This window comes from Festucalex cinctus, chromosome 10, assembly GCF_051991245.1.
Source record: "Festucalex cinctus isolate MCC-2025b chromosome 10, RoL_Fcin_1.0, whole genome shotgun sequence".
NCBI lineage: Eukaryota > Metazoa > Chordata > Actinopteri > Syngnathiformes > Syngnathidae > Festucalex > Festucalex cinctus.
In genome coordinates this window covers 3,224,507-3,250,983 of record NC_135420.1, presented here as the reverse complement: position 1 = coordinate 3,250,983, position 26,477 = coordinate 3,224,507, and the positions used below count along the sequence as shown (strand labels likewise).

Here is a 26,477-nt window from a genome sequence, read left to right as displayed (position 1 = left end):
AACATCAGATTTTGTTTAAAGTCCTTTGGTTGGATACCTGGGGTGGTGTAGTGTCCCTTAGAACTGGTCTGGTCCTGGGATAACAAACCATGAATTTTTAATGATTTTTTTAAATCAGGGATTAATGTCAAGATTTCAATTTTCAAAACAGTGTTATATTGAAATGCAACATCAGATTTTGTTCAAAGTACATTGGCTGGATACCTGGGGTGGTGTAGTGTCCCTCAGAACTGGTCTGGTCCTGGGATAACAAACCATGAATCTTTAATGATTTTTTAAAATCAGGGATTAATGTCGAGATTTAAATTTTCAAAACAGTTTTATTTTGAAATGCAACATCAGATTTTGTTGAAAGTACTTTGGTTGGATAGCTGGGGTGGTATAGTGTCCCTCAGAACTGGTCTGGTCCTGGGATAACAAACCATGAATTTTTAATGATTTTTTGAAATCAGGGATTAATGTCGGAAAATCAATTTTTCAAAAGAGTTTTATTTTTAAATGCAACATCAGATTTTGTTGAAAGTACATTGGTTGGATACCTGTGGTGGGGTGGTGTCCCCTAGAACTGGTCTGGTCCTGGGATAACAAACCATGAATTTTTAATAAATTTTTTAAATCAGGGATTAATATCGAGATTTAAATTTTCAAATATGTTTTATTTTGAAATGCAACATCAGATTTTGTTTAAAGTCCTTTGGTTTGATACCTGGGGTGGTGTAGTGTCCCATAGAACTGGTCTGTCCTGGGATAACAAACCATGAATCTTTAATGATTTTTTTAAATCAGGGATTAATGTCGGAAAATCAATTTTTCAAATGAGTTTTATTATGCAATGCAACATCAGATTTTGTTGAAAGTCCTGTGGTCGGATACCTGGCGTGGTGTAGTGTCCCCTAGAACTGGTCTGGTCCTGGGATAACAAACCATGAATTATTAATGATTTTTTTGAAATCAGGGATTAATGTCGAGATTTAAATTTTCAAATGAGTTTTATTTTGAAATGCAACATCAGATTTTGTTCAAAGTACTTTGGCTGGATACCTGGGGTGGTGTAGTGTCCCTCAGAACTGGTCTGGTCCTGGGATAAGAAAACCATGAATTTTTAATGATTTTTTGAAATGAGGGATTAATGTCGAGATTTCAATATTCAAAACATTTTTATTTTGAAATGCAACATCAGATTTTGTTCAAAGTACTTTGGTTGGATACCTAGGGTGGTGTAGGGTCCCTCAGAACTGGTTTTGTCCTGGGATAACAAACCATGATTTTTTAATGATTTTTTTAAATCAGGAATTAATTTCGAGATTTAAAATTTCAAATGAGTTTTATTTTGAAATGCAACATCAGATTTTGTTTAAAGTACTTTGGTTGAATACCTGGGGTAGTGTAGTGTCCCTTAGAACTGGTCTGGTCCTGGGATAACAAACCATGAATTTTTAATGATTTTTTGAAATCAGGGATTAATGACGAGATTTAAATTTTCAAATGAGTTTTATTTTGAAAAGCAACATCAGATTTTGTACAAAGTACTTTGGCTGGATACCTGGGGTGGTGTAGTGTCCCTCAGAACTGGTCTGGTCCTGGGATAACAAACCATGAATTTGTAATGATTTTTTGAAATCAGGGATTAATGTCGAGATTTAAATTTTCAAAACAGTTTTATTTTGAAATGCAACATCAGATTTAGTTGAAAGTACTTTGGTCGGATACCTGGGGTGGTATAGTGTTCCTCAGAACTGGTCTGGTCCTGGGATAACAAACCATGAATCTTTAATGATTTTTTAAAATCAGGGATTAATGTCGAGATTTCAATTTTCAAAACAGTTTTATTTTGAAATGCAACATCAGATTTTGTTTAAAGTCCTTTGGTTGGATACCTGGGGTGGTGTAGTGTCTCTTAGAACTGGTCTGGTCCTGGGATAACAAACCATGAATTTTTAATGATTTTTTTAAATCAGGGATTAATGTCGAGAGTTCAATATTCAAAACAGTTTCATTTTGAAATGCAACATCAGATTTTGTTCAAAGTACTTTGGTTGGATACCTAGGGTGGTGTAGGGTCCCTCAGAACTGGTTTTGTCCTGGGATAACAAACCATGAATTTTTAATGATTTTTTTTAAATCAGGGATTAATGTCGAGATTTAAATTTTCAAATGAGTTTTATTTTGAAATGCAACATCAGATTTAGTTGAAAGTACTTTGGTCGGATACCTGGGGTGGTATAGTGTCCCTCAGAACTGGTTTTGTCCTGGGATAACAAACCATGAATTTTTAATGTTTTTTTTTAAATCAGGGATTAATGTCGAGATTTCAATTTTCAAAACAGTTTTATTTTGAAATGCAACATCAGATTTTGTTTAAAGTCCTTTGGTTGGATACCTGGGGTGGTGTAGTGTCCCTTAGAACTGGTCTGGTCCTGGGATAACAAACCATGAATTTTTAATGATTTTTTTAAATCAGGGATTAATGTCAAGATTTCAATTTTCAAAACAGTGTTATATTGAAATGCAACATCAGATTTTGTTCAAAGTACATTGGCTGGATACCTGGGGTGGTGTAGTGTCCCTCAGAACTGGTCTGGTCCTGGGATAACAAACCATGAATCTTTAATGATTTTTTAAAATCAGGGATTAATGTCGAGATTTAAATTTTCAAAACAGTTTTATTTTGAAATGCAACATCAGATTTTGTTGAAAGTACTTTGGTTGGATAGCTGGGGTGGTATAGTGTCCCTCAGAACTGGTCTGGTCCTGGGATAACAAACCATGAATTTTTAATGATTTTTTGAAATCAGGGATTAATGTCGAGATTTCAATATTCAAAACAGTTTTATTTTGAAATGCAACATCAGATTTTGTTCAAAGTACTTTGGTTGGATACCTAGGGTGGTGTAGGGTCCCTCAGAACTGGTTTTGTCCTGGGATAACAAACCATGAATTTTTAATGATTTTTTGAAATTAGGGATTAATGTCGAGATTTAAATTTTCAAATGAGTTTTATTTTGAAATGCAACATCAGATTTTGTTCAAAGTACTTTGGTTGGATACCTAGGGTGGTGTAGGGTCCCTCAGAACTGGTTTTGTCCTGGGATAACAAACCATGAATTTTTAATGATTTTTTTGAAATCAGGGATTAATGTCGAGATTTAAATTTTCAAATGAGTTTTATTTTGAAATGCAACATCAGATTTAGTTGAAAGTACTTTGGTCGGATACCTGGGGTGGTATAGTGTCCCTCAGAACTGGTTTTGTCCTGGGATAACAAACCATGAATTTTTAATGTTTTTTTTTAAATCAGGGATTAATGTCGAGATTTAAATTTTCAAATGAGTTTTATTTTGAAATGCAACATCAGATTTTGTTCAAAGTACTTTGGTTGGATACCTAGGGTGGTGTAGGGTCCCTCAGAACTGGTTTTGTCCTGGGATAACAAACCATGAATTTTTAATGTTTTTTTGAAATCAGGGATTAATGTCGAGATTTAAATTTTCAAAACAGTTTTATTTTGAAATGCAACATCAGATTTTGTTTAAAGTCCTTTGGTTGGATACCTGGGGTGGTGTAGTGTCCCTTAGAACTGGTCTGGTCCTGGGATAACAAACCATGAATTTTTAATGATTTTTTGAAATCAGGGATTAATGTCGAGATTTCAATATTCAAAACAGTTTTATTTTGAAATGCAACATCAGATTTTGTTCAAAGTACTTTGGTTGGATACCTAGGGTGGTGTAGGGTCCCTCAGAACTGGTTTTGTCCTGGGATAACAAACCATGAATTTTTAATGATTTTTTGAAATTAGGGATTAATGTCGAGATTTAAATTTTCAAATGAGTTTTATTTTGAAAAGCAACATCAGATTTTGTACAAAGTACTTTGGCTGGATACCTGGGGTGGTGTAGTGTCCCTCAGAACTGGTCTGGTCCTGGGATAACAAACCATGAATTTTTAATGATTTTTTTGAAATCAGGGATTAATGTCGAGATTTAAATTTTCAAATGAGTTTTATTTTGAAATGCAACATCAGATTTAGTTGAAAGTACTTTGGTCGGATACCTGGGGTGGTATAGTGTCCCTCAGAACTGGTTTTGTCCTGGGATAACAAACCATGAATTTTTAATGTTTTTTTTTTAAATCAGGGATTAATGTCGAGATTTAAATTTTCAAAACAGTTTTATTTTGAAATGCAACATCAGATTTTGTTGAAAGTACTTTGGTTGGATACCTGGGGTGGTGTTGTGTCCCTCAGAACTGGTCTGGTCCTGGGATAAGAAAACCATGAATTTTTAATGATTTTTTGAAATCAGGGATTAATGTCGAGATTTCAATATTCAAAACAGTTTTATTTTGAAATGCAACATCAGATTTTGTTCAAAGTACTTTGGTTGGATACCTAGGGTGGTGTAGGGTCCCTCAGAACTGGTTTTGTCCTGGGATAACAAACCATGATTTTTTAATGATTTTTTGAAATCAGGAATTAATTTCGAGATTTAAAATTTCAAATGAGTTTTATTTTGAAATGCAACATCAGATTTTGTTTAAAGTACTTTGGTTGAATACCTGGGGTAGTGTAGTGTCCCTTAGAACTGGTCTGGTCCTGGGATAACAAACCATGAATTTTTAATGATTTTTTGAAATCAGGGATTAATGTCGAGATTTAAATTTTCAAATGAGTTTTATTTTGAAAAGCAACATCAGATTTTGTACAAAGTACTTTGGCTGGATACCTGGGGTGGTGTAGTGTCCCTCAGAACTGGTCTGGTCCTGGGATAACAAACCATGAATTTGTAATGATTTTTTGAAATCAGGGATTAATGTCGAGATTTAAATTTTCAAAACAGTTTTATTTTGAAATGCAACATCAGATTTAGTTGAAAGTACTTTGGTCGGATACCTGGGGTGGTATAGTGTTCCTCAGAACTGGTTTTGTCCTGGGATAACAAACCATGAATTTTTAATGTTTTTTTGAAATCAGGGATTAATGTCGAGATTTCAATTTTCAAAACAGTTTTATTTTGAAATGCAACATCAGATTTTGTTTAAAGTCCTTTGGTTGGATACCTGGGGTGGTGTAGTGTCCCTTAGAACTGGTCTGGTCCTGGGATAACAAACCATGAATTTGTAATGATTTTATGAAATCAGGGATTATTGTCGAGATTTCAATTTTCAATTGAGTTTTATTTTGAAATGCTACATCAGATTTTGTTCAAAGTACTTTGGTTGAATACCTGGGGTGGTGTGGTGTCCCTTAGAACTGGTCTGGTCCTGGGATAACAAACCATGAATTTTTAATGATTTTTTTAAATCAGGGATTAATGTCGAGATTTCAATTTTCAAAACAGTTTTATTTTGAAATGCAACATCAGATTTTGTTGAAAGTACTTTGGCTGGATACCTGGGATGGTGTAGTGTCCCCCTTGAACTGGTCTGGTCCTGGGATAACAAACCATGAATTTTTAATGATTTTTTTAAAATCAGGGATTAATGTCGAGATTTCAATTTTCAAAACAGTTTTATTTTGAAATGGAACATCAGATTTTGTTTAAAGTCCTTTGGTTGGATACCTGGGGTGGTGTAGTGTCCCTTAGAACTGGTCTGGTCCTGGGATAACAAACCATGAATTTTTAATGATTTTTTGAAATCAGGGATTAATGTCGAGATTTCAATATTCAAAACAGTTTTATTTTGAAATGCAACATCAGATTTTGTTCAAAGTACTTTGGTTGGATACCTAGGGTGGTGTAGGGTCCCTCAGAACTGGTTTTGTCCTGGGATAACAAACCATGAATTTTTAATGATTTTTTGAAATTAGGGATTAATGTCGAGATTTAAATTTTCAAATGAGTTTTATTTTGAAATGCAACATCAGATTTTGTTCAAAGTACTTTGGTTGGATACCTAGGGTGGTGTAGGGTCCCTCAGAACTGGTTTTGTCCTGGGATAACAAACCATGAATTTTTAATGATTTTTTTGAAATCAGGGATTAATGTCGAGATTTAAATTTTCAAATGAGTTTTATTTTGAAATGCAACATCAGATTTAGTTGAAAGTACTTTGGTCGGATACCTGGGGTGGTATAGTGTCCCTCAGAACTGGTTTTGTCCTGGGATAACAAACCATGAATTTTTAATGTTTTTTTTTAAATCAGGGATTAATGTCGAGATTTCAATTTTCAAAACAGTTTTATTTTGAAATGCAACATCAGATTTTGTTTAAAGTCCTTTGGTTTGATACCTGGGGTGGTGTAGTGTCCCATAGAACTGGTCTGTCCTGGGATAACAAACCATGAATCTTTAATGATTTTTTTAAATCAGGGATTAATGTCGGAAAATCAATTTTTCAAATGAGTTTTATTATGAAATGCAACATCAGATTTTGTTGAAAGTCCTGTGGTCGGATACCTGGCGTGGTGTAGTGTCCCCTAGAACTGGTCTGGTCCTGGGATAACAAACCATGAATTATTAATGATTTTTTTTAAATCAGGGATTAATGTCGAGATTTAAATTTTCAAAACAGTTTTATTTTGAAATGCAACATCAGATTTTGTTGAAAGTACTTTGGTTGGATACCTGGGGTGGTGTTGTGTCCCTCAGAACTGGTCTGGTCCTGGGATAACAAACCATGTATTTTTAATGATTTTTTGAAATCAGGGATTAATGTCGAGATTTAAATTTTCAAATGAGTTTTATTTTGAAATGCAACATCAGATTTTGTTCAAAGTACTTTGGCTGGATACCTGGGGTGGTGTAGTGTCCCTCAGAACTGGTCTGGTCCTGGGATAAGAAAACCATGAATTTGTAATGATTTTTTGAAATCAGGGATTAATGTCGAGATTTAAATTTTCAAAACAGTTTTATTTTGAAATGCAACATCAGATTTAATTGAAAGTACTTTGGTCGGATACCTGGGGTGGTATAGTGTTCCTCAGAACTGGTTTTGTCCTGGGATAACAAACCATGAATTTTTAATGTTTTTTTGAAATCAGGGATTAATGTCGAGATTTCAATTTTCAAAACAGTTTTATTTTGAAATGCAACATCAGATTTTGTTTAAAGTCCTTTGGTTGGATACCTGGGGTGGTGTAGTGTCCCTTAGAACTGGTCTGGTCCTGGGATAACAAACCATGAATTTGTAATGATTTTATGAAATCAGGGATTATTGTCGAGATTTCAATTTTCAATTGAGTTTTATTTTGAAATGCTACATCAGATTTTGTTCAAAGTACTTTGGTTGAATACCTGGGGTGGTGTGGTGTCCCTTAGAACTGGTCTGGTCCTGGGATAACAAACCATGAATTTTTAATGATTTTTTTAAATCAGGGATTAATGTCGAGATTTCAATTTTCAAACAGTTTTATTTTGAAATGCAACATCAGATTTTGTTTAAAGTACTTTGGTTGAATACCTGGGGTAGTGTAGTGTCCCTCAGAACTGGTCTGGTCCTGGGATAACAAACCATGAATTTTTAATGATTTTTTGAAATCAGGGATTAATGTCGAGATTTCAATTTTCAAAACAGTTTTATTTTGAAATGCAACATCAGATTTTGTTCAAAGTATTTTGGTTGGATACCTGGGGTGGTGTAGTGTCCCTCAGAACTGGTTTTGTCCTGGGATAACAAACGATGGTTTTTTTAATGATTTTTTGAAATCAGTTATTAATTTCGAGATTTAAATTTTCAAATGAGTTTTATTTTGAAATGCAAATCCTGGATAACAAACCATGAATCTTTAATGATTTTTTGAAATCAGGGATTAATGTCGAGATTTAAATTTTCAAAACATTTTTTTTTTAAATGCAACATCAGATTTTGTTCAAAGTACTTTGGTTGAATACCTGGGGTGGTGTAGTGTCCCTTAGAACTGGTCTGGTCCTGGGATAACAAACCATGAATTTTTAATGATTTTTTGAAATCAGGGATTAATGTCGAGATTTCAATTTTCAAAACAGTTTAATTTTGAAGTGCAACATCAGATTTTGTTGAAAGTAATTTGGCTGGATACCTGGGATGGTATAATGTCCCTCAGAACTGGTTTTGTCCTGGGATAACAAACCATGAATTTTTAATGATTTTTTTAAATCAGGGATTAATGTCGAGATTTAAATTTTCAAATGAGTTTTATTTTGAAATGCAACATCAGATTTTGTTCAAAGTACTTTGGTTGGATACCTGGGGTGGTGTAGTGTCCCTCAGAACTGGTCTGGTCCTGGGATAACAAACCATGAATCTTTAATGATTTTTTTTAAAATCAGGGATTAATGTCGAGATTTAAATTTTCAAAACGTTTTTTTTTTTTAAATGTAACATCAGATTTTGTTGAAAGTACTTTGGTTGGATACCTGGGGTGGTGTAGTGTCCCTCAGAACTGGTCTGGTCCTGGGATAACAAACCATGAATTTTTAATGATTTTTTGAAATCAGGGATTAATCTCGAGATTTAAATTTTCACAACAGTTTTATTTTGAAATGCTACATCAGATTTTGTTCAAAGTACTTTGGTTGAATACCTGGGGTGGTGTGGTGTCCCTTAGATCTGGTCTGGTCCTGAGATAACAAACCATGAATTTTTAATGATTTTTTGAAATCAGGGATTAATGTCGAGATTTCAATTTTCAAAAGTTTTATTTTGAAATGCAACATCAGATTTTGTTGAAAGTACTTTGGCTGGATACCTGGGGTGGTGTAGTGTCCGTCAGACCTGGTCTGGTCCTGGGATAACAAACCATGAATTTTTAATGATTTTTCTTAAATCAGGGATTAATGTCGAGATTTCAATTTTCAAAACAGTTTTATTTTGAAATGCAACATCAGATTTTGTTGAAAGTACTTTGGTTGGATACCTGGGGTGGTGTAGTGTCCCTCACAACTGGTCTGGTCCTGGGATAACAAACCATAAATATTTAATGATTTTTTTGAAATCAGGGATTAATGTCGAGATTTAAATTTTCAAATGAGTTTTATTTTGAAATGCAACATCAGATTTTGTTCAAAGTACTTTGGCTGGATACCTGGGGTGCTGTAGTGTCCCTTAGAACTGGTCTGGTCCTTATGATAACAAACCATGAATTTTTAATGATTTTTTTTAAATCAGGGATTAATGTCGAGATTTAAATTTTCAAATGAGTTTTATTTTGAAATGCAACATCAGATTTTGTTCAAAGTACTTTGGCTGGATACCTGGGGTGGTGTAGTGTCCCTTAGAACTGGTCTGGTCCTGGGATAACAAACCATGAATTTTTAATGATTTTTTGCAAATCAGGGATTAATGTCGAGATTTCAATTTTCAAAACAGTTTTATTTTTAAATGCAACATCAGATTTTGTTGAAAGTACTTTGGTTGGATACCTGGGGTGGTGTAGTGTCCCTCAGAACTGGTCTGGTCCTGGGATAACAAACCATGAATTTTTAATGATTTTTTGAAATCAGGGATTGATTTCGAGATTTAAATTTTCAAATGAGTTTTATTTTGAAATGCAAAAAGGTAACCCCATACTGCCAGCTGATTTACAGAATTTTACCGATCTTTCAAGCTCCACAGAAAATGTTGTGTTAGGACTATGGAAACGCGGATACTACCAAATGAAAGATTGAAGTCTCATCTTTCATCTAAAAAAAAAGTTTGTTTCTACCTTATTCAGATCTTCGGTAATCAACAATATAAAACAGCTTCGTTTCACCCAAATCCTCTATTTTCTTCCAAAATACAGAGAAATCAAGCTTTTTGTGAAACGATGTTATTTCATGCACTCTCGTGAATTTGGCACTTTTTTTTTTGCATGAGTGATTCTACAAACACCTAAACTTCTATAAAACACTACCCCAACAATAAAAAAAGTGTTTTTTGATTGCAAAATAACAGTTTATTTACATGCAACAGTAGCAATCCGAACAAACAATTTGGAAAACTCTTTGCAAACTATTTACACGTGCGCAACAGTTCTTGTCAGTCTGCTTCTGCATGGACTGATTTGCGTAGCGGTTGGTATGATGAACGATGTGCTGGAGAAGTTCATCCGTGATGAAGAGCTCCAGGATGTCAGCTGGCAGGTGGGAATTCAGCTCTACTGCAGCATCCCTTGGTCCTGGTTTTGCAGCAAAGGGGAAGATGGTTGGCTGCCAGCCAACTTCATCAACTTCAAGCCAGCCAGAATCTTTGGGATCTGCAAATATACATGTCAATATTGTAACAACTATGGCCGATGGCCCAATCCACCCTCTAATTTTTTTTTTAAAGTTTGCTTCTCCTAAAGCAAATTCTCTGCAGTGCATGAATATTCCACTGCCCAGACAGGATCCAAGCCTGGTCAGCTCTGCAGGTGGTCACCCAGCCACCAACAAAACTCTTTTGAAGCCGCTGACCAGGTGACAAAGGAATTTATGCGTCTGCCGAAGGAGTGTATTCAAGCAGTCTTCTCGGAGCCCGAACAAATGGCTCCAATGGTTTGGGATACACAAATGACCGATCAAAGGAATGTTCATGACTTCTTATCAATCACAAAAGGATATTCTGGCGTCTCGCCCTTCCTGGAACGTCTAGATGGAGCAACAGCACCTCCAAGTGGTGAAACTTGGAACTATCATTAGTGACAATTCACATAAGTAACCGCATTTTACACATTTATACCATGATAATTCTTGAGAGACAACTGAACTACGAATGATTCATGTTATATCTTTGTGTGTATGAACATCCTATTTCATTTGTACTCCATAAAGAATGAAAGATAATCAATATCTCTCAGTTCAGTCAGATTAGACAAGTAGAAGTTACCTCACAAGTTAGTTTATGATGCATTAATTACGATGTGTGTTAAACGGGTTGTGTGGGAAAACTGATTTGCCAGACTGACCAAATTTAATGCCAAATTATTAATCTCTTTAATAATTTTTTTTCTTAAAGTCTGCCCGAGCGAGCAGAAGGGTGTGCCACCACCCACTGGAGCCCCGCCCAAAGACTTTAAAAAGGGCGAGGAGACCCTCGCTCACTCTCTTGCTTCTTCTCCTGCTCTCCCGCCTCCTCCAAAAACTCTCTTGCACGACCTGCAAGTGGCCCGGCCTGCTCGAACTCTTTGTTCCAAGAAACTTGCCAACCACGTGGCCTTTTCTTTCCTGGCAGCAACCGTTGCCGAGAGCGGACCCTCGCTCCACGCCACGCCAAAGCAGGTGCAAACTGCAACGCTGACCCCAAAGACTGTTTTACTCCTTTTTTCCTTTTTTTTCTCTTCACCATCAGTGGAGTGCCCGCCAGAGGCGGACTCCGCGGCCCCGGCGTACACTTGCAACGTATCGCCGGACTCAAGGTTGTGCACCTAAGCCGCGCACCTCACCTGCTATTCGGTGGCGCTCCGCCGCAGTGCCAACGCACCTCCAACGGCTGGCCTTCCCCGTACGCAGGCGCGTACGGACCGATCTGCAACACCTGAACTCGGACAGCTGCCGGAGAATCAACCTCGCCGAGTCGCCGACCAATCAAGGGAAGAGCCGCGCAACTACGTCAGGCCCGAGTGGCTTTCCCTTGCTCACCTGTGGAATAAATCCTCTTTTTTTAATTTTCTTGCCTTTTTGGAACGAACATTGACTATTTTTTTCCCCCTTCTTTTTGAAGACCTTTCTGCTCATTCGACGCAAACGATTCTCGTAAGTGTGCGTTTGATTTCTAGCTCGGCGTATCCACTGTGTGCCACTTACGTTTGAAACATATCACAAATCTGGCAGGTCAAATTTCTCTTTTCCCCGTTTCTTTATTCATTCGCATTCCTTCCTTATTTTCATTCGCTTTATTTTATTCCTTTTCTTCTGACGGTAGAATAGTTAGATAGGCAGTGCTTTGATTCTGTAGTGTAGCAATCGTGAATAAATGCATGTTTTATGAACTGTATTCCGCCTAAGTCATCTGTGTTTCCGAGTGGATTATTATTCTTTTGTTAGTACAACGAACCACTGAATATCGAGTGTGGCGACTTTAGATTATAAATGACTGATGAAAGAAGGATTTTGGTCGTTGTTTGCTCCTGTTAACCCAAAGCAAAACCAACGTGGTGCCCCAGAGGTTATCGAGGTAAATATAATTTACCTCTGTAACGTCCAGATTATTAATTCGTCCAAAAGACGACCCAATTATCGCTACAATATCATATATTATTTTAGAGCACTGTGATGCAATGTGTGTGTGTGTGTGCATGTTTACCTTTTTTCTTGGATGTTGTCATGGTTCGGTTCTCAGCCCTGTTGTGCTTTTGCTTTCAGTGCCTGCAACGAGGGGGGCGTTCCCCAGCTCCGCACCTGCAGCGCATTGACAATCAAGACTTTAAAAGGACTCCGAGCAGCACAGCAAGCCGTCGGATTATTATTTGCTCACCAGTGTGTCCAAGTGTTCTCCGCGTTTTCAAGTTTTGGTAAAGTCATAGAATCTGTTTTCGTCCTCGATTTACTCTGTATTCACGTGTGTATATCCGCGTCGCTTTCTGTTGTTTATTCCGCCTTTTTGATTGTTTCCGCATTCCATTTCGAGTAGTCCTTGCCGGGTGCAAGTGTTTTGTGTTTGTTATCCTGTCCTTGCCTTTTGCAAGTGTTTTTTGTTACATTCGCGTTCCTTGCCGTTGCAAGTGTTTTATGTTACATTCGTGCTCCTTGCCTTTTGCAAGTGTTTTTTGTTAAATTCGTGTTCCTTGCCTTTTGCAAGTGTTTTCTGTTACCTTCGGGTTCCTTGCTGTGTGCAAGTGGTTATTGTGATCCGCGTTATCTTGCCTGCGAGCAAGATTTGCTTCTTCGGTGGATTCAAAGAATAAACCGTGATTGTTTTCCTTCTCTGAGCCTGCCTTTCTGGGATCCGTTTTTCTTCGACTCAGCCGAGTTGTGTCAGAATAATCCGACCATGGATCCCGCAGACTCAGAAAGGGTGAGACGGGCGTTGGCCAGTCAGGGACAACGGGTTGGGCAAACCGAGACCACCTTGGCCGGTCTTCAAGAGGTGGTGGGCAGGCTTGCTCATCGTTGTGAGGAGATGTTCGGGAGGCTCGAGCACCTCAGTTCCCGTGGAGTGCAGAACCCGGAACTTCCGCGTTCGGACACTGCCATTTCGGCGCTCCCGGTTACGCATAGAGAACCCGTTTTGCCCCACCCGTCACGCTACGATGGACATCCTGGAGGTTGCGGTCAGTTTTTACATCAGTGTTCACTCATTTTTGACCAGCAACCATTTACTTACGCTCGAGATCAGTCCAAAGTAGCGTTCGTTATGAGCCTCCTGACTGGTCAAGCCGCTACCTGGGCTATGGTGGTGAGCAACGCGCGACCAGACCTTCGGTCTTCTTTTCCCAATTTTGTTAGTGAATTTGAACGCGTGTTCGATCATCCGGTTAGGGGGAGAGAGGCCGGGGGTCGGTTGCTAGACTTAGTACAGGGGACGAGATCGGTCGCTGATTATTCAATCGAGTTTCGTATTCTGGCCGCCGAGAGCGGGTTTGGAGACTGTGCGTTGCGGAGTGTCTTTCGTCGGGGATTGAATACACAACTCAAGGATGAACTGGCAGTCCGTGATGACACGAGCTCTTTAGAGGGACTCATTGAACTAACGATCCGTTTGGATAATCGGATACGGGAACGGGGCAGAGAGCGTGCGGTTGAGCGGCGTGGAGCAGCCGTAAACGAGGACATGTCCAGACTCTCCCTCAACGACGTCGCTGAGGCACGCACCCTTCCTGGACCTTCAGACAATGGAGGGGAGCCCATGCAAATGGGTGGTGGACGCCTGCACCCAGAGGAGCGTCGTCGCCGGTGGCTCGCTGGTGCCTGCCTGTACTGCGGTCAACCGGGGCATCGAGTGGCGTCGTGTCCAGCGCGACCTTCCCGCAAGACGCGACCGACCGCTCGACTGGGGGGCCGGGCCGATCAGCCCCTGAAGTCCGAGCAGGATGCAGACCAGGGTAAGCATGAACCGGGGGGAACCGAACCAAGCCCGCCGTCGGGGTCCTCACTCAGTGATAAACGGCTAGAATTGTCGGGGGAGCTGTCGGGATACGGGTTGAGTGTTAGGGTAAGTGCGTTAATCGATTCAGGGGCAGATGATTGTTTTATTGACCCGTGTGTGGTAGACGCGTTAGGAAGCCCGGTAGAGACCTTAGAAAAGGTCAAGAAGGTTTTCGACCTCAACGGGCGCCTGCTGGCGGAGGTACGACTGTCTACCGGACCTCTCAACTTGAGACTCTCGGGAAATCACGAGGAGAGAAGGAGGTTTTTTATTATGCCGTCCCGTTCTGCGCCCCTAGTGTTGGGCCTACCCTGGCTTAGAACGCATAATCCAGACATCGATTGGGAAAAGCCGGCGTTAGAGAACTGGAGTCCCTTCTGCCATGCCCACTGTCTGAAGTCGGCAGGAGGGACAACATCGGTGCCAGCTAGTTTAACTCCAGAACCGGTATGTCTAGATAACGTTCCCGAGGAGTATCATGATTTAAGTAAAGTCTTTAGTAAAGATCGTGCACGAGCATTGCCGCCCCATCGTCCGTATGATTGTGCGATTGACCTGATTCCCGGTGCACCATTGCCGGGTTCACGTTTATATCAGGTGTCCCAGCCGGAGCAAGACGCTTTACGGGAGTATATTACTGAGTCGCTAGCATCTGGTCAGATACGCCCGTCCAAGTCTCCCGTAGGAGCTGGTTTTTTCTTTATCGAGAAAAAAGATAAGACACTCCGCCCTTGCGTCGACTATCGTGGTCTGAACGATATCACTATTAAGAATAAATATCCCCTTCCCTTGCTTGACTCAGCATTTGCTCCGTTGCAGTCGGCCCGAATTTTTACTAAGCTAGACCTGCGAAGCGCCTATCATTTGGTGAGAATACGGGAAGGGGACGAGTGGAAGACTGCTTTTAAGACGTCACTCGGACACTTTGAATATTGTGTGATGCCCTTTGGTCTGACAAACGCCCCAGCAGTATTCCAATGTTTAATTAATGACGTCCTTAGGGACATGTTGAACACTTTTTGCTTTGTTTACCTCGATGATATCCTGATCTTCTCACGCGATATTCATGAGCATAGGCAACATGTCCGCCTGGTCCTCCAGCGCCTATTAGAAAACCGGCTCTACGTGAAGGCAGAGAAGTGCGAGTTCCACGCCAAGTCTGTGCAATTCCTGGGTTTCATTATCGAGGGAGGGCAACTACGGGCGGATCCGGTAAAAACTCAAGCCGTGGTCGTGGCCGACTCCCAAAACCCGTAAACAGCTACAACGATTTTTGGGATTCGCTCATTTTTATCGTCGCTTTATCAAAGACTATATAGTTTACGGGCAGCCCCCCTTACTAAACTGACGTCAAGTAAAGTACCCTTTAGGTGGTCACCTGTTGCCGAAGATGCATTTTTGAAATTGAAACAGCAGTTTGTAAACCCGCCAGTGCTCATCCACGCTAATACAGATTTGTCTTTTGTGGTCGAGGTTGACGCGTCGGATTCAGGAGTGGGAGCGGTCCTGTCCCAGCGGTCGCCAGAAGACGGGAAGCTCCATCCCTGCGCCTTCTTCTCCCGGCGACTGAGTCCCGCAGAGGCGAACTACGACGTCGGGAATAGGGAACTTCTGGCAATCGTCTTGGCTCTACAAGAATGGCGACACTGGCTGGAGGGCGCCAAGGAACCCTTTAGGGTGTTGACGGACCACAAAAACCTGGCATACCTTAGGTCAGCCAAAAGACTTAACTCGCGGCAAGCCCGTTGGGCCTTACTGTTCACAAGGTTCAACTTTGTCGTGGACTACCGCCAGGGATCCCGGAACCAGAAGCCAGACGCTTTGTCCCGGATCCACGATGCGGCCACGCCGGAGGCTGGAACTGAACCGGTCCTACCCGCACATTGCTTCGTGGGGGCAGTTTGATGGGAGGTCGAGAAACGAGTCACTGAAGCCCAGGAAGGGATCGCTGTGCCGGAGGAGTGCCCGGCAGAGAAACTGTTTGTTCCTGACCCGGTGCGGGCTGAGGTCCTACGGTGGGGTCACACCTCACGAGTGGCATGTCACCCAGGAATCAACCGGACTCTTGCCCTGATCGGCCAGCGGTTTTGGTGGGCCGACATGAAAAAGGACGTCACGGAATTCGTCAAGGCATGTACCGCTTGTGCGTGCGGGAAATCGTCCCACCAGCCGCCGATGGGACTGTTAAGGCCGCTACCCATCCCGGCGCGGCCTTGGTCACACATCTCATTAGACTTCATCACCGGCCTCCCCCGGTCAAGGGGAAACACGGTCATCATGACAGTGGTTGACCGGTTTTCGAAGCTGACTCACTTTGTTGCCCTCTCCAAACTGCCATCATCCTGGGAGACTGCTCAACTCCTCGTCCGTCATGTCTTCCGTCTTCACGGCATTCCGGTGGACTTGGTGTCCGACCGGGGTCCTCAATTCGTCTCCCAGGTCTGGAGGAAATTCTGTAAGTTGTTGGCCGCCACAGTCAGTTTGTCGTCTGGATATCATCCCCAAACCAACGGCCAGACGGAGAGGGCCAACCAGGACCTTGAAGCTGCCCTACGATGTGTTTGCCTGCACAACCCGGAATCCTGGTCTTCACACCTCTCCTGGATCGAGTACGCCACGAACACTCTGCCGTCATCTGCGACAGGTCACTCACCCTTTAAGGCGGCATACGGCTATCAGCCACCTCTGTTTCCTTCACAAGAAGGCCCCATCGAACTGCCCACCATCCAACATCACCTCCGGCGGGCCCACAAGGTATGGCGGGAGACCCGAGCGGCGCTATCCCGCTCAGTGGCCCGCAATAAGGAGATTGCGGACCGTCTGCGGCGTCCGGAGCCCACTTACCGGCCAGGAGACAAGGTCTGGCTCTCATCCCGGGACATGCATCTGGCAGGTTGCTCGAAGAAGTTGGGTCCGCGCTACATTGGACCTTTCGAAATACTCACCGTCATCAACCCAGTAACTGTGAAACTCCGTCTTCCACCGTCACTCAAGGTGCATCCAGTGTTCCACGTTTCCCTCCTCAAGCCAGAGACTCCCAGCCCGCTGAACCCGCCTGCACCCGCGCCGCCTCCTCCCCGAGTGGTCGATGGGGATCCTGTCTACACGGTCAAAGAAATCTTGGACTCTAGGCGCAGGGGCCGGGGCTTCCAGTACCTGGTCGACTGGGAACGTTACGGACCAGAGGAGCGGCAATGGGTCCCCCGCTCCTGGATCCTAGACCCGTCTTTGCTCGACACCTTCTATGCTGCTCATCCAGATAAGCCAGGTGGTCCGCCAAGGGGCGTCCGTTAAGGGGGGGGTACTGTCATGGTTCGGTTCTCAGCCCTGTTGTGCTTTTGCTTTCAGTGCCTGCAACGAGGGGGGCGTTCCCCAGCTCCGCACCTGCAGCGCATTGACAATCAAGACTTTAAAAGGACTCCGAGCAGCACAGCAAGCCGTCGGATTATTATTTGCTCACCAGTGTGTCCAAGTGTTCTCCGCGTTTTCAAGTTTTGGTAAAGTCATAGAATCTGTTTTCGTCCTCGATTTACTCTGTATTCACGTGTGTATATCCGCGTCGCTTTCTGTTGTTTATTCCGCCTTTTTGATTGTTTCCGCATTCCATTTCGAGTAGTCCTTGCCGGGTGCAAGTGTTTTGTGTTTGTTATCCTGTCCTTGCCTTTTGCAAGTGTTTTTTGTTACATTCGCGTTCCTTGCCGTTGCAAGTGTTTTATGTTACATTCGCGTTGCTTGCCGGTTGCAAGTGTTATGTATTACATTCGTGCTCCTTGCCTTTTGCAAGTGTTTTTTGTTAAATTCGTGTTCCTTGCCTTTTGCAAGTGTTTTCTGTTACCTTCGGGTTCCTTGCTGTGTGCAAGTGGTTATTGTGATCCGCGTTATCTTGCCTGCGAGCAAGATTTGCTTCTTCGGTGGATTCAAAGAATAAACCGTGATTGTTTTCCTTCTCTGAGCCTGCCTTTCTGGGATCCGTTTTTCTTCGACTCAGCCGAGTCGTGTCAGATGTATTGGTTGATGCACATTCTGTAAATTATAGAAGATGTTTACCATCAAATATTTTATTAGTGCTGTGGAGAATCTTTTTTTTTCTTTTTACCTTTGTTCTGCTCACTGTGAGAAGGGTCACTTTGAGTAGGAGCTGAAAGAAACATATACAATTACAATACTATCGAAAGACTTTCCTTTTATTGTTGCGGTGTATTGAAAACATTTTTTTTTGTTTTACCTTTCTTTGTCGTAGAACCAGCGGTCGGACGTTGCTGTGAGCACGATCTATAAAATATACATTCACGTTTGTTATAGGTAATAGATGTTTTAGTGTATATCAGCACATTTACACACGCTGCTAGCAGATCGCCCGGAAACTTAGTAAAGTAATCTTACTAGCAATCTCTTAGCATGTTAGCGCTTACCTTCACGTTCTTTGGAGGACGAAAGACTGTCCAAGACTGTCTTGCATCGGACCCATAGTAGTCGTCATCGTCCGATGAAACGTCATCTGTGCAGACGTGCTCGGCTGTGCACACATTTCTCCGGTGTTAGCATCGCTAGCCGGTGGGGACTTAGGACGTTATTAGCATCGCTAGCCGGTGGGGCCTTAGGACGTGGTCGAAACGGCCGCATCACCGCTTCAACTATGACTTAACCCCGTCATCACTGTGCTCTTGAGCACTGGTCGATGCTTTTGAGCTTTGAAAATAAGGATCAAGCGTGAGCTGATTGCCATCTGTAGCCTTTTTGACTCCCTTAGCCAAGTTAGCCATTCTCTCCCCCTCAACACTCTAGCTCAGCCTCTCTTCTTCTACTGTTGTCTCCTACCCGATCTTGTCCAAAAGACTCATCACAGCCATCTAGTGGCCAGGAATACTCATTATAGTAACCCGATCGGCTTGATACTTGGAGCACAGCTGCCCAAGGTTTTCCTCCACCCGTTTCCATAAAAAAAACATAGTAGACATCAATAAACGTCTATGGCGGCCTATCCGAGGATTATACTGAACGTTTTTAAACGTTTATGGCGGTCAAAGAGTTAATGTCGAGATTTAAATTTTCAAAACAGTTTTTTTTTTTAAATGCTACATCAGATTTTGTTCAAAGTACTTTGGTGGAATACCTGGGGTTGTGTAGTGTCCCTTAGAACTGGTCTGGTCCTGGGATAACAAACCATGAATTTTTAATGATTTTTTGAAATCAGGGATTAATGTCGAGATTTCAATTTTCAAATGAGTTTTATTTTGAACTGCAACATCAGATTTTGTTCAAAGTACTTTGGCTGGATACCTGGGGTGCTGTAGTGTCCCTTAGAACTGGTCTGGTCCTGTGATAATAAACCATGAATTTTTAATGATTTTTTGAAATCAGGGATTAATGTCGAGATTTCAATTTTCAAAACAGTTTTATTTTGAAATGCAACATCAGATTTTGTTCAAAGTACTTTGGCTGGATACCTGGGGTGGTGCAGTGCCTCTTAGAACTGGTCTGGTTCTGGAATAACAAACCGTTATTTTTTTATGATTCTTTATTTTAAACCCTAAACCAGGTGTTGAGCAGCTTTTATTTTGAAGGTGGCCAACGCAGGGGCAAGTCGGCATGTTACCGTAATGCACAGTATTAACAATCGTTGGGGCGGCTGGCTTGACTTCGTCTTTTCGAGTGCCGGCTGGCCTGACCGCAGTGAAATATAGACCGATATGTTTGTGCACTGTTTCTGTTCTGTATGTATTTGCTCAAGCAACCTCAACTTTCTGTAGCACTAAAGCGTGAAAGACGTTAACAGTTGTGTTAATGGAAACAATAGTAACACGTTGGCCATTCATGAAACATTAAGGCGGCGACAACCTTGAGCTGCATTTTCCATTCATGAAAATGTTATCGATGCACAGTACGAAACAAGGGTAGCACTAAACTTTGAAATCCACAAAATGATTAGCACAAAGCGTTGAGTGCTTGGCTGGCGACCATAACTCACCACGCTGAAAGACATCAACAGGCGGCCACGTTCCCGTTGAGCAACCCGACGTAGAAACAACGTAGTTTCTACGTAATGTTCACATGTAGAAAAGACGTTACACTCGGGTGCAGATTGCAATATCAGATTACGTAATTTCGTCAACGTCATTTCAACGTAGATTAGTGACATATATAAAACGTCTATTCAAAGTTGAAATCGGGTTCAAAATAGCTCATGTGGACGTCCTTTTGGCACGTTATATAGACCAAAATTATATTTATATATAGGACTGTCTCAGAAAATTAGAATATTGTGATAAAGTCCATTATTTTCTGTAACGCAATTAAATAAGCAAAAATGTCATACAGTCTGGATTCATTACAAATCAACTGAAATATTGCAAGCCTTTTATTTTAATATTATGGCTTTTTTTTTTTTTTTTACTTGGTCTGAGGAAATATTCTGACATTTTGAGATAGGATATTTTAGTTTTCTTAAGCTGTAAGCCATAATCAATATTAAAACAATAAAAGGCTTGCAATATTTCAGTTGATTTGTAATGAATCCGTAATGTATGGCATTTTTGCTTATTTAATTGCATTACAGAAAATAATGGAATTTATCACAATATTCTAATTTTCTGAGAAAGTCCTGTATGTTATATTTATCATTTAAAATGACTAAAATAATGGTGTGAAATTGTGCATGAAATGCTCAATGAAGAAATAAAAACAATCCAGTTTGTTAAAATGGGTTTATTGTTTTAAAGCCATAACGTGTCATGTGAGGCATGGTTGAGGACCCAAGTACAAGGAGGCACATGTGCTCAAAAACAAAACAAAAAAAACAAACAAACAAAAAAAAGATATTCCAGGAACTAGGAGAAAAAAAACCCAAATAAGAGCAAACAACTACGAAGGAATAACTCAACTGAATAGCAGGAACAAAGGAACCATGAAAGCGACACAAACTGAACAAAAAACAAAACAAAACAGCAGACTATACATACACACACTGATTGACGCAAGACACAGCTGGTTGAGGGGACTGATTGGTCGACACACGAGGCAGGGAAAACAGGTGGGCATTTTTTCATTAATTTACTTGCATTTTATAACAGTCATATGTATACCTAAAGGATACGTTTATTATTAAAATTACAGCTCTAAAATGTGCGTATTTGACATATTTGGGGAAATAAAAACAGCATTTTTTTCATGTAACACATTTTATTTCGTTTTTTTTAAACAAAATATAGGAAAATTGGTACATTTCCATGTTAAGCTTGTAAGTAAATAAATGTTGATATTCTTCCTCTGCTTTAATTTTTCTTATCAAGACAGTGTCCAATCACGGGTGAGCTGTTTTTGCATTAATTGAAGGCAATTAACTTCAAAGATGCTGCTGGTTTTTATTTTTTAGGGGCAATGCAAGCTGCAAAGGCAAACGTTAGCTACCGATTTAAAGTTAACGAGCAATATCGATTGTGATGCCTGCGTATCGATACGTGTATTGCAATGAGGCCCGCAACGATATATTGCCGTATCGATTTTTTGAGCACACCCCTACTGGTCACGTAGTTTTGTTTTGTTTTCTCCCTTTGGAAAGCTAAAGAAGCTCTTGTCACTTCCCTTGACCATTAGTGCAACCAAATGTGACACGATAAACCACTGTTGAACTGGAAAACCACTCAATACAAGCGCATACAACCAAACGTTTTTTTTTGTTTTTTTAACCACTCACTCATACACTCACACACAAGCTTACTTCATGCAAGCCATGGGGTCTCCCAGGCGGAGGAGCGAACCCGCACATACAACCGAACGCTGCTGTGGTGACTTTGGCGTCTGTGACATCACGGCTCCGGAAACACTCGAAGACGCCAGGACGCTAGATTCAAATCGTCGAGGACGCCTTCTAACTTGTGATTAAACTGCTTTACAGCTACAATATAACCACGATGTAATGAAAATTATGCTTTGGAAATGACCGAAGGTGACTTTCGTTTACGCAGGGGCTACGTCACCACCATCACGTGACCAGGATAGTGGCGTTCTCCACCGTGTGTATTTATTGTGATCGCTTTGAAAGAAAATTCAGGGAATAAGATTCCAGAGATATACTTTTATACACAATGCCTAATCCAATACTGGAAAATGAGTTATAAGTTGTATTGCTTTCAGCGCAAACGGGAGAAAATGCCCCTAAGAGAAAGACGTGAATTACATACTGGGCCAGTGAATCAGAGGGGATTTTTTGAGCCCAGGCCAGTTGTGTGAAAGGCACCTAATTCGATGAAGTCAATGACTGTGAGTAACAGAGCAATTATCATGTATGACACAGGGAAAATACACTTTAAAACAGAAAGGTTTCTAAAAATGACGTGCAGTGTACAATTAAGTGCGTCACATGAATTCAAAGCAATATTTATATGAGACAATCCTTTTCAAGATGTACTTTTGTTTAATTGCCATTTGAAGTGTCCATGCAGGTACAGCATAAATGCATGCAAAATATTAATTGATCTCATACTAAATCCTATCTAGGAATTGGTGCCTCTTTATGTGGTTAACACACCTGTCCAATAATTGACACTCACCAGTAAATAAAAAACAAAACAAAAAAAACAAAACAAAAAAAAAATATATATATATATATATATATATATATATATATATATATATATATATATATACATATATATATATATAAATGTAGAGCCCTTTTAAAATGGAGATTCACATTGCTAAAAGTGCATTTGTCTAATCCAGGGGTGTCCAAACTACAGCCCGGGGGCCATTTGCGGCCCGCCGTCCACTTTTTTCGTGGCCCGCGACATATGCGTTTGACTCAGTTCAAATAAAATAAAAACAAAAATGTTTGGAGATCGTCAAAGTAAGAAGGGAGGGTGTCGAAAAACACAGGTGCTATTAAAGGTTATTTTCGTTAACTAATACTAACGAAAAAACAAAAATTCAAAAAACAATTCCGTTAATGAAATAAAACAAAAACGAAGGTGCTTTTTAAAAAAAAAAAAAAAAAAAAAGAAAACTAACTGAAACTGTGTTTTATGTTTACAAAACTAACTAAAATAAAACTATAATTATAGCAAAAATGTCCTTCGGTTTAGTCTTTGGTAATTAATTTAATGCATGAGCCTTTTAGTAGATTTATTTTGATATAAACCGGAATAATGACGTCGCGGCCATGGTGTTTTTTAAATGTTGCGCACGAGTAATACACGTTAAAAAACCCCAAAACAAAACCTAATACTGAAGCTAACTAAACTAAAACTAAACATTTAGTAACTAAAACTAATAAAAAAAATTAACAGAACCACCCTGAAAAGTAATTAAAAATAACTCAATTTAAAAAAACAAAACTCAAAACAAAATAAAAACTAAAATGAAAAATTCCAAAACTATAATAACCCTACTGCCATATTACAAATTTATATACTGTAGCATTTTTCTAAATTTGCAAAAGCACAAATAAATTATTTGTACAACTTTTAAGACTAAACACAATTTCTCTTCATAATATTATGTGGCCCTTGCGTCCTTATGATTTTCTGTATGTGGCCCTCAAATGAAAAAGTTTGGACACCCCTGGTCTAATCAAACATTAATGGCCCGTTTGCTCGATTCTATTTCATTGCAATCATCCATACAGGCATGATTACCTCTGGGAAGCCCTCCTGCTTCTCAATAGCCAAGATCTCTAGGCCGGCCTTGAAAATAATGCTCTTCATGATGTCCAGGTGTCGACTAATGCTGCTGTCGATGGTGTCTAACTTGCAGCCCTGTCGTGCCATATTGTCTTTTATAATAATGACACCATTTAAACACAAACTCTTCTTACAGCGAATAAGGAAGTTCATCAGGTCTTTGTCCGTCAGGTGACCTATAGAGAAACAAAAACAACATACAGTAATCAAGATATTACTCTTCTGGAGCATTTATGCAAAAACTATTATGGCACTGCTTGAATTCAATTATGTTCTTTTTGGACAAGCATTAGGGGGGGAAATGAAAAGACATTTCATTGCTGTAGCTTAGAATCTTAAATAATGATTTTTCATGAAACGTACATCTCCCAAGTACAAAATGAATAAGTTTAGTGCTTTGGCAAGGGTAATGCCACGTTCTCACCAAATCAGAAAAGGCGAACTGGAACACTTCCTTCGCGAGCGTTTCACCGAGTGTTTTTGGAACAATTGCCACTCATTCGGGCTTTCGTGCGCACCGGAGTGGAGGAGGCGTGTCCCTTGGTGAACAAGGAAGTGGAGCACTTTAGCGAGTCAACAAAAAGTGGGCACCGCCAACTACTTCCACTTCTTCCCAGGGACAAAACAGCCGTGGTACTATTTTCTCCTCTTTTGAGGTACATGATAGCACCTTCGCTTTTTTAGTGGCAATCGGGCGGCCGGCATTTGTGCTAAAAATAGCTTTGACATTAATAATAAGCACTGCTGCTAACTCGGTACAGTTCAAAAGCAAGTAAACAGACTTACCAGCACTTTATTGATCATCATTCTGTCACGGCTGGCCGTGTTGTTGCGCTTGGGGTGACAATAGAGAGGACGCTGTGTGTGACGTGGCCCGTACTCGAAGGCGATTGGCTACCGCCAGGCGAAACGCGAAAAAAGTTGAATTTTTTTAACTTCAACGAATATGCGAATGTTCGGATTTTCGTTACAAATGTGCAGTTTTTCGCTGCTGCGCACCGCGTCCCAACACGCGAAACGCATCCTCCGCGCCGCCCCACGCACTTACGTTCCGTTGCGCGCGAACTCCATTGACTACAATGCAAACGCGCCGCCGAATCGCCTCCCTCGCATTTGGTGAGAACGCAGCATTAGGGTATAACTTGTACCAGATACCCGAGTTCAGTCGCTATAATATTTTCAGTAATCAGTCATTTATTTATTTATTTATTTTACCAGCAATATATTTATTGACATTTTTCAAAGAAAAAAAGAAACAACAACCTTCAACAACTTATAAAAAAATATTGTTCTCATGACATAGGAATTATTTATTTATTTATTTATTTATTTACATATTACAGTGTAGCAGAGCGATATGTCACAAAAGATTCCTTCTTCTTCGTCAAGTCATGTACATCGTTACATCAGTGCCACCCAGAGTTCAGATGGAAATGGTAACTATTCCGTAATGTTTCTTGAAGCACTCTTTTTCTTTTTCTGATACAATTTAAATGTGAATAGTCATTATCTTTATGTTTAAACCATAAACCCTAGTTCACTCGGCAAGATTTTAAAATTGTCGGCCGATTTCCAATCTTTGACGGACGCTTGAAGAGAAAAAAATCACGGGAGTTACAGTTTTGAACGTACCGTGTGTGGTGTGCAGCCACACGGCACAATCACACATCACAAACGAGCCGAGTTCATTCAAGAATGTGACGGGAAGTCTCTCAAAACCTCTCGAGATTAAACGTGGCTTTCGAGTCAACATGAGTCGATCCTGGTTTTCAGCCGAAAAAGCGGCACAAAAAGAAAAGGTGTTGTTTAGAGGAGTGTAAATGGGCACTGGCAAGACAACGCTTTCCCTCGGCTTGGTGCTGGCGGCGCTGGTTCGCGTCCCACCCGGAGACCACGTTTATTTGTGGAGAATGTGTGTGCGGTCGGGTTGGGCGGTAATACGGTAATAAGGTATCCCGCGGTGTCTAAAAATAGAAACATGTCACTTTAAATACCGTCATAAAAATACATATATATATATATATATATATATATATATATATATATATATATATATATATATATATATATGTATTAGGGGTGTGAATTGCCTTGTACCTGACGATTCGATTCGTATCACGATTCACAGGTCACGATTCGATTCGATACCGATTAATCCCGATACGAATTTTTAAGTCGATTGTTGCGATTTTTTTTCATTCAAATTTAGAAAATACTAATCAGTAAGCTTGTAGAGTGTAAGATTTATATGAAAATGTATTATTTATTTATCTGAAATTTCAGTCTTATAGAGGTTGTAATCTGTTTCATGTTTGAACAGCATTAAAATAAAATATTAAGGCTTAATGTTCCGTTCATATAACATTCTTCCATGCTCAAGGTGTGAATCCGAACCCGAAGTCAGACGTTTTGTTGAATATTTTTCCATTAAAAATGGAAGTTTAAAAATCGATTCACACACACACACACACACAAAAAGGCAATGATGATAAGACGTTGAATCGGTAAGACTACCGAATGAACAATTCTGAGCTCTTAAAAAAAATAAAAAATAAAAAAATAAAAAATAAAACGATTTTTTTTTATTGAATCGATTGGAGAATCGCGTGATGTCGTATCGCGATATATCGCCGAATCGATTTTTTTAACACCCCTAATATATATATATATATATATATATATATATATATATATATATATATATATATATATACATATATATATATATATATATATTAGTATTAGCTAGCGATCCAAGATGGCGGGATCTTCTACGCATGCGTGTCACCGATCGTGCAGGGTCACCGATAGCGTCTTGACAGCGAGACCTGTTGC

At 40.3% G+C, this 26,477-nt stretch overlaps 2 protein-coding genes across 3 annotated transcripts in view; one reads left to right on the top strand and one right to left on the bottom strand.

The window, feature by feature from the left end:
* Window positions 1-12,808, top strand: part of gorab (golgin, rab6-interacting) — a 98,888-nt gene extending 86,080 nt beyond the window's left edge. Inside the window, exon 5 of the mRNA XM_077533437.1 lies at window positions 12,243-12,808. Within this exon, the coding sequence (XP_077389563.1) occupies window positions 12,243-12,510 (268 nt within the window). The 3' untranslated portion in view covers window positions 12,511-12,808. The remainder of the gene's footprint in view (window positions 1-12,242) is intronic.
* ntmt2 (N-terminal Xaa-Pro-Lys N-methyltransferase) overlaps window positions 1-26,477 on the bottom strand; it is a 105,031-nt gene that overhangs the window by 66,502 nt on the left and 12,052 nt on the right. For both annotated transcript variants that reach the window (XM_077533438.1, XM_077533439.1), the window contains exon 3: window positions 23,598-23,818. In XM_077533438.1, coding sequence (XP_077389564.1) covers window positions 23,598-23,818 — 221 coding nt within the window. The remainder of the gene's footprint in view (window positions 1-23,597; window positions 23,819-26,477) is intronic.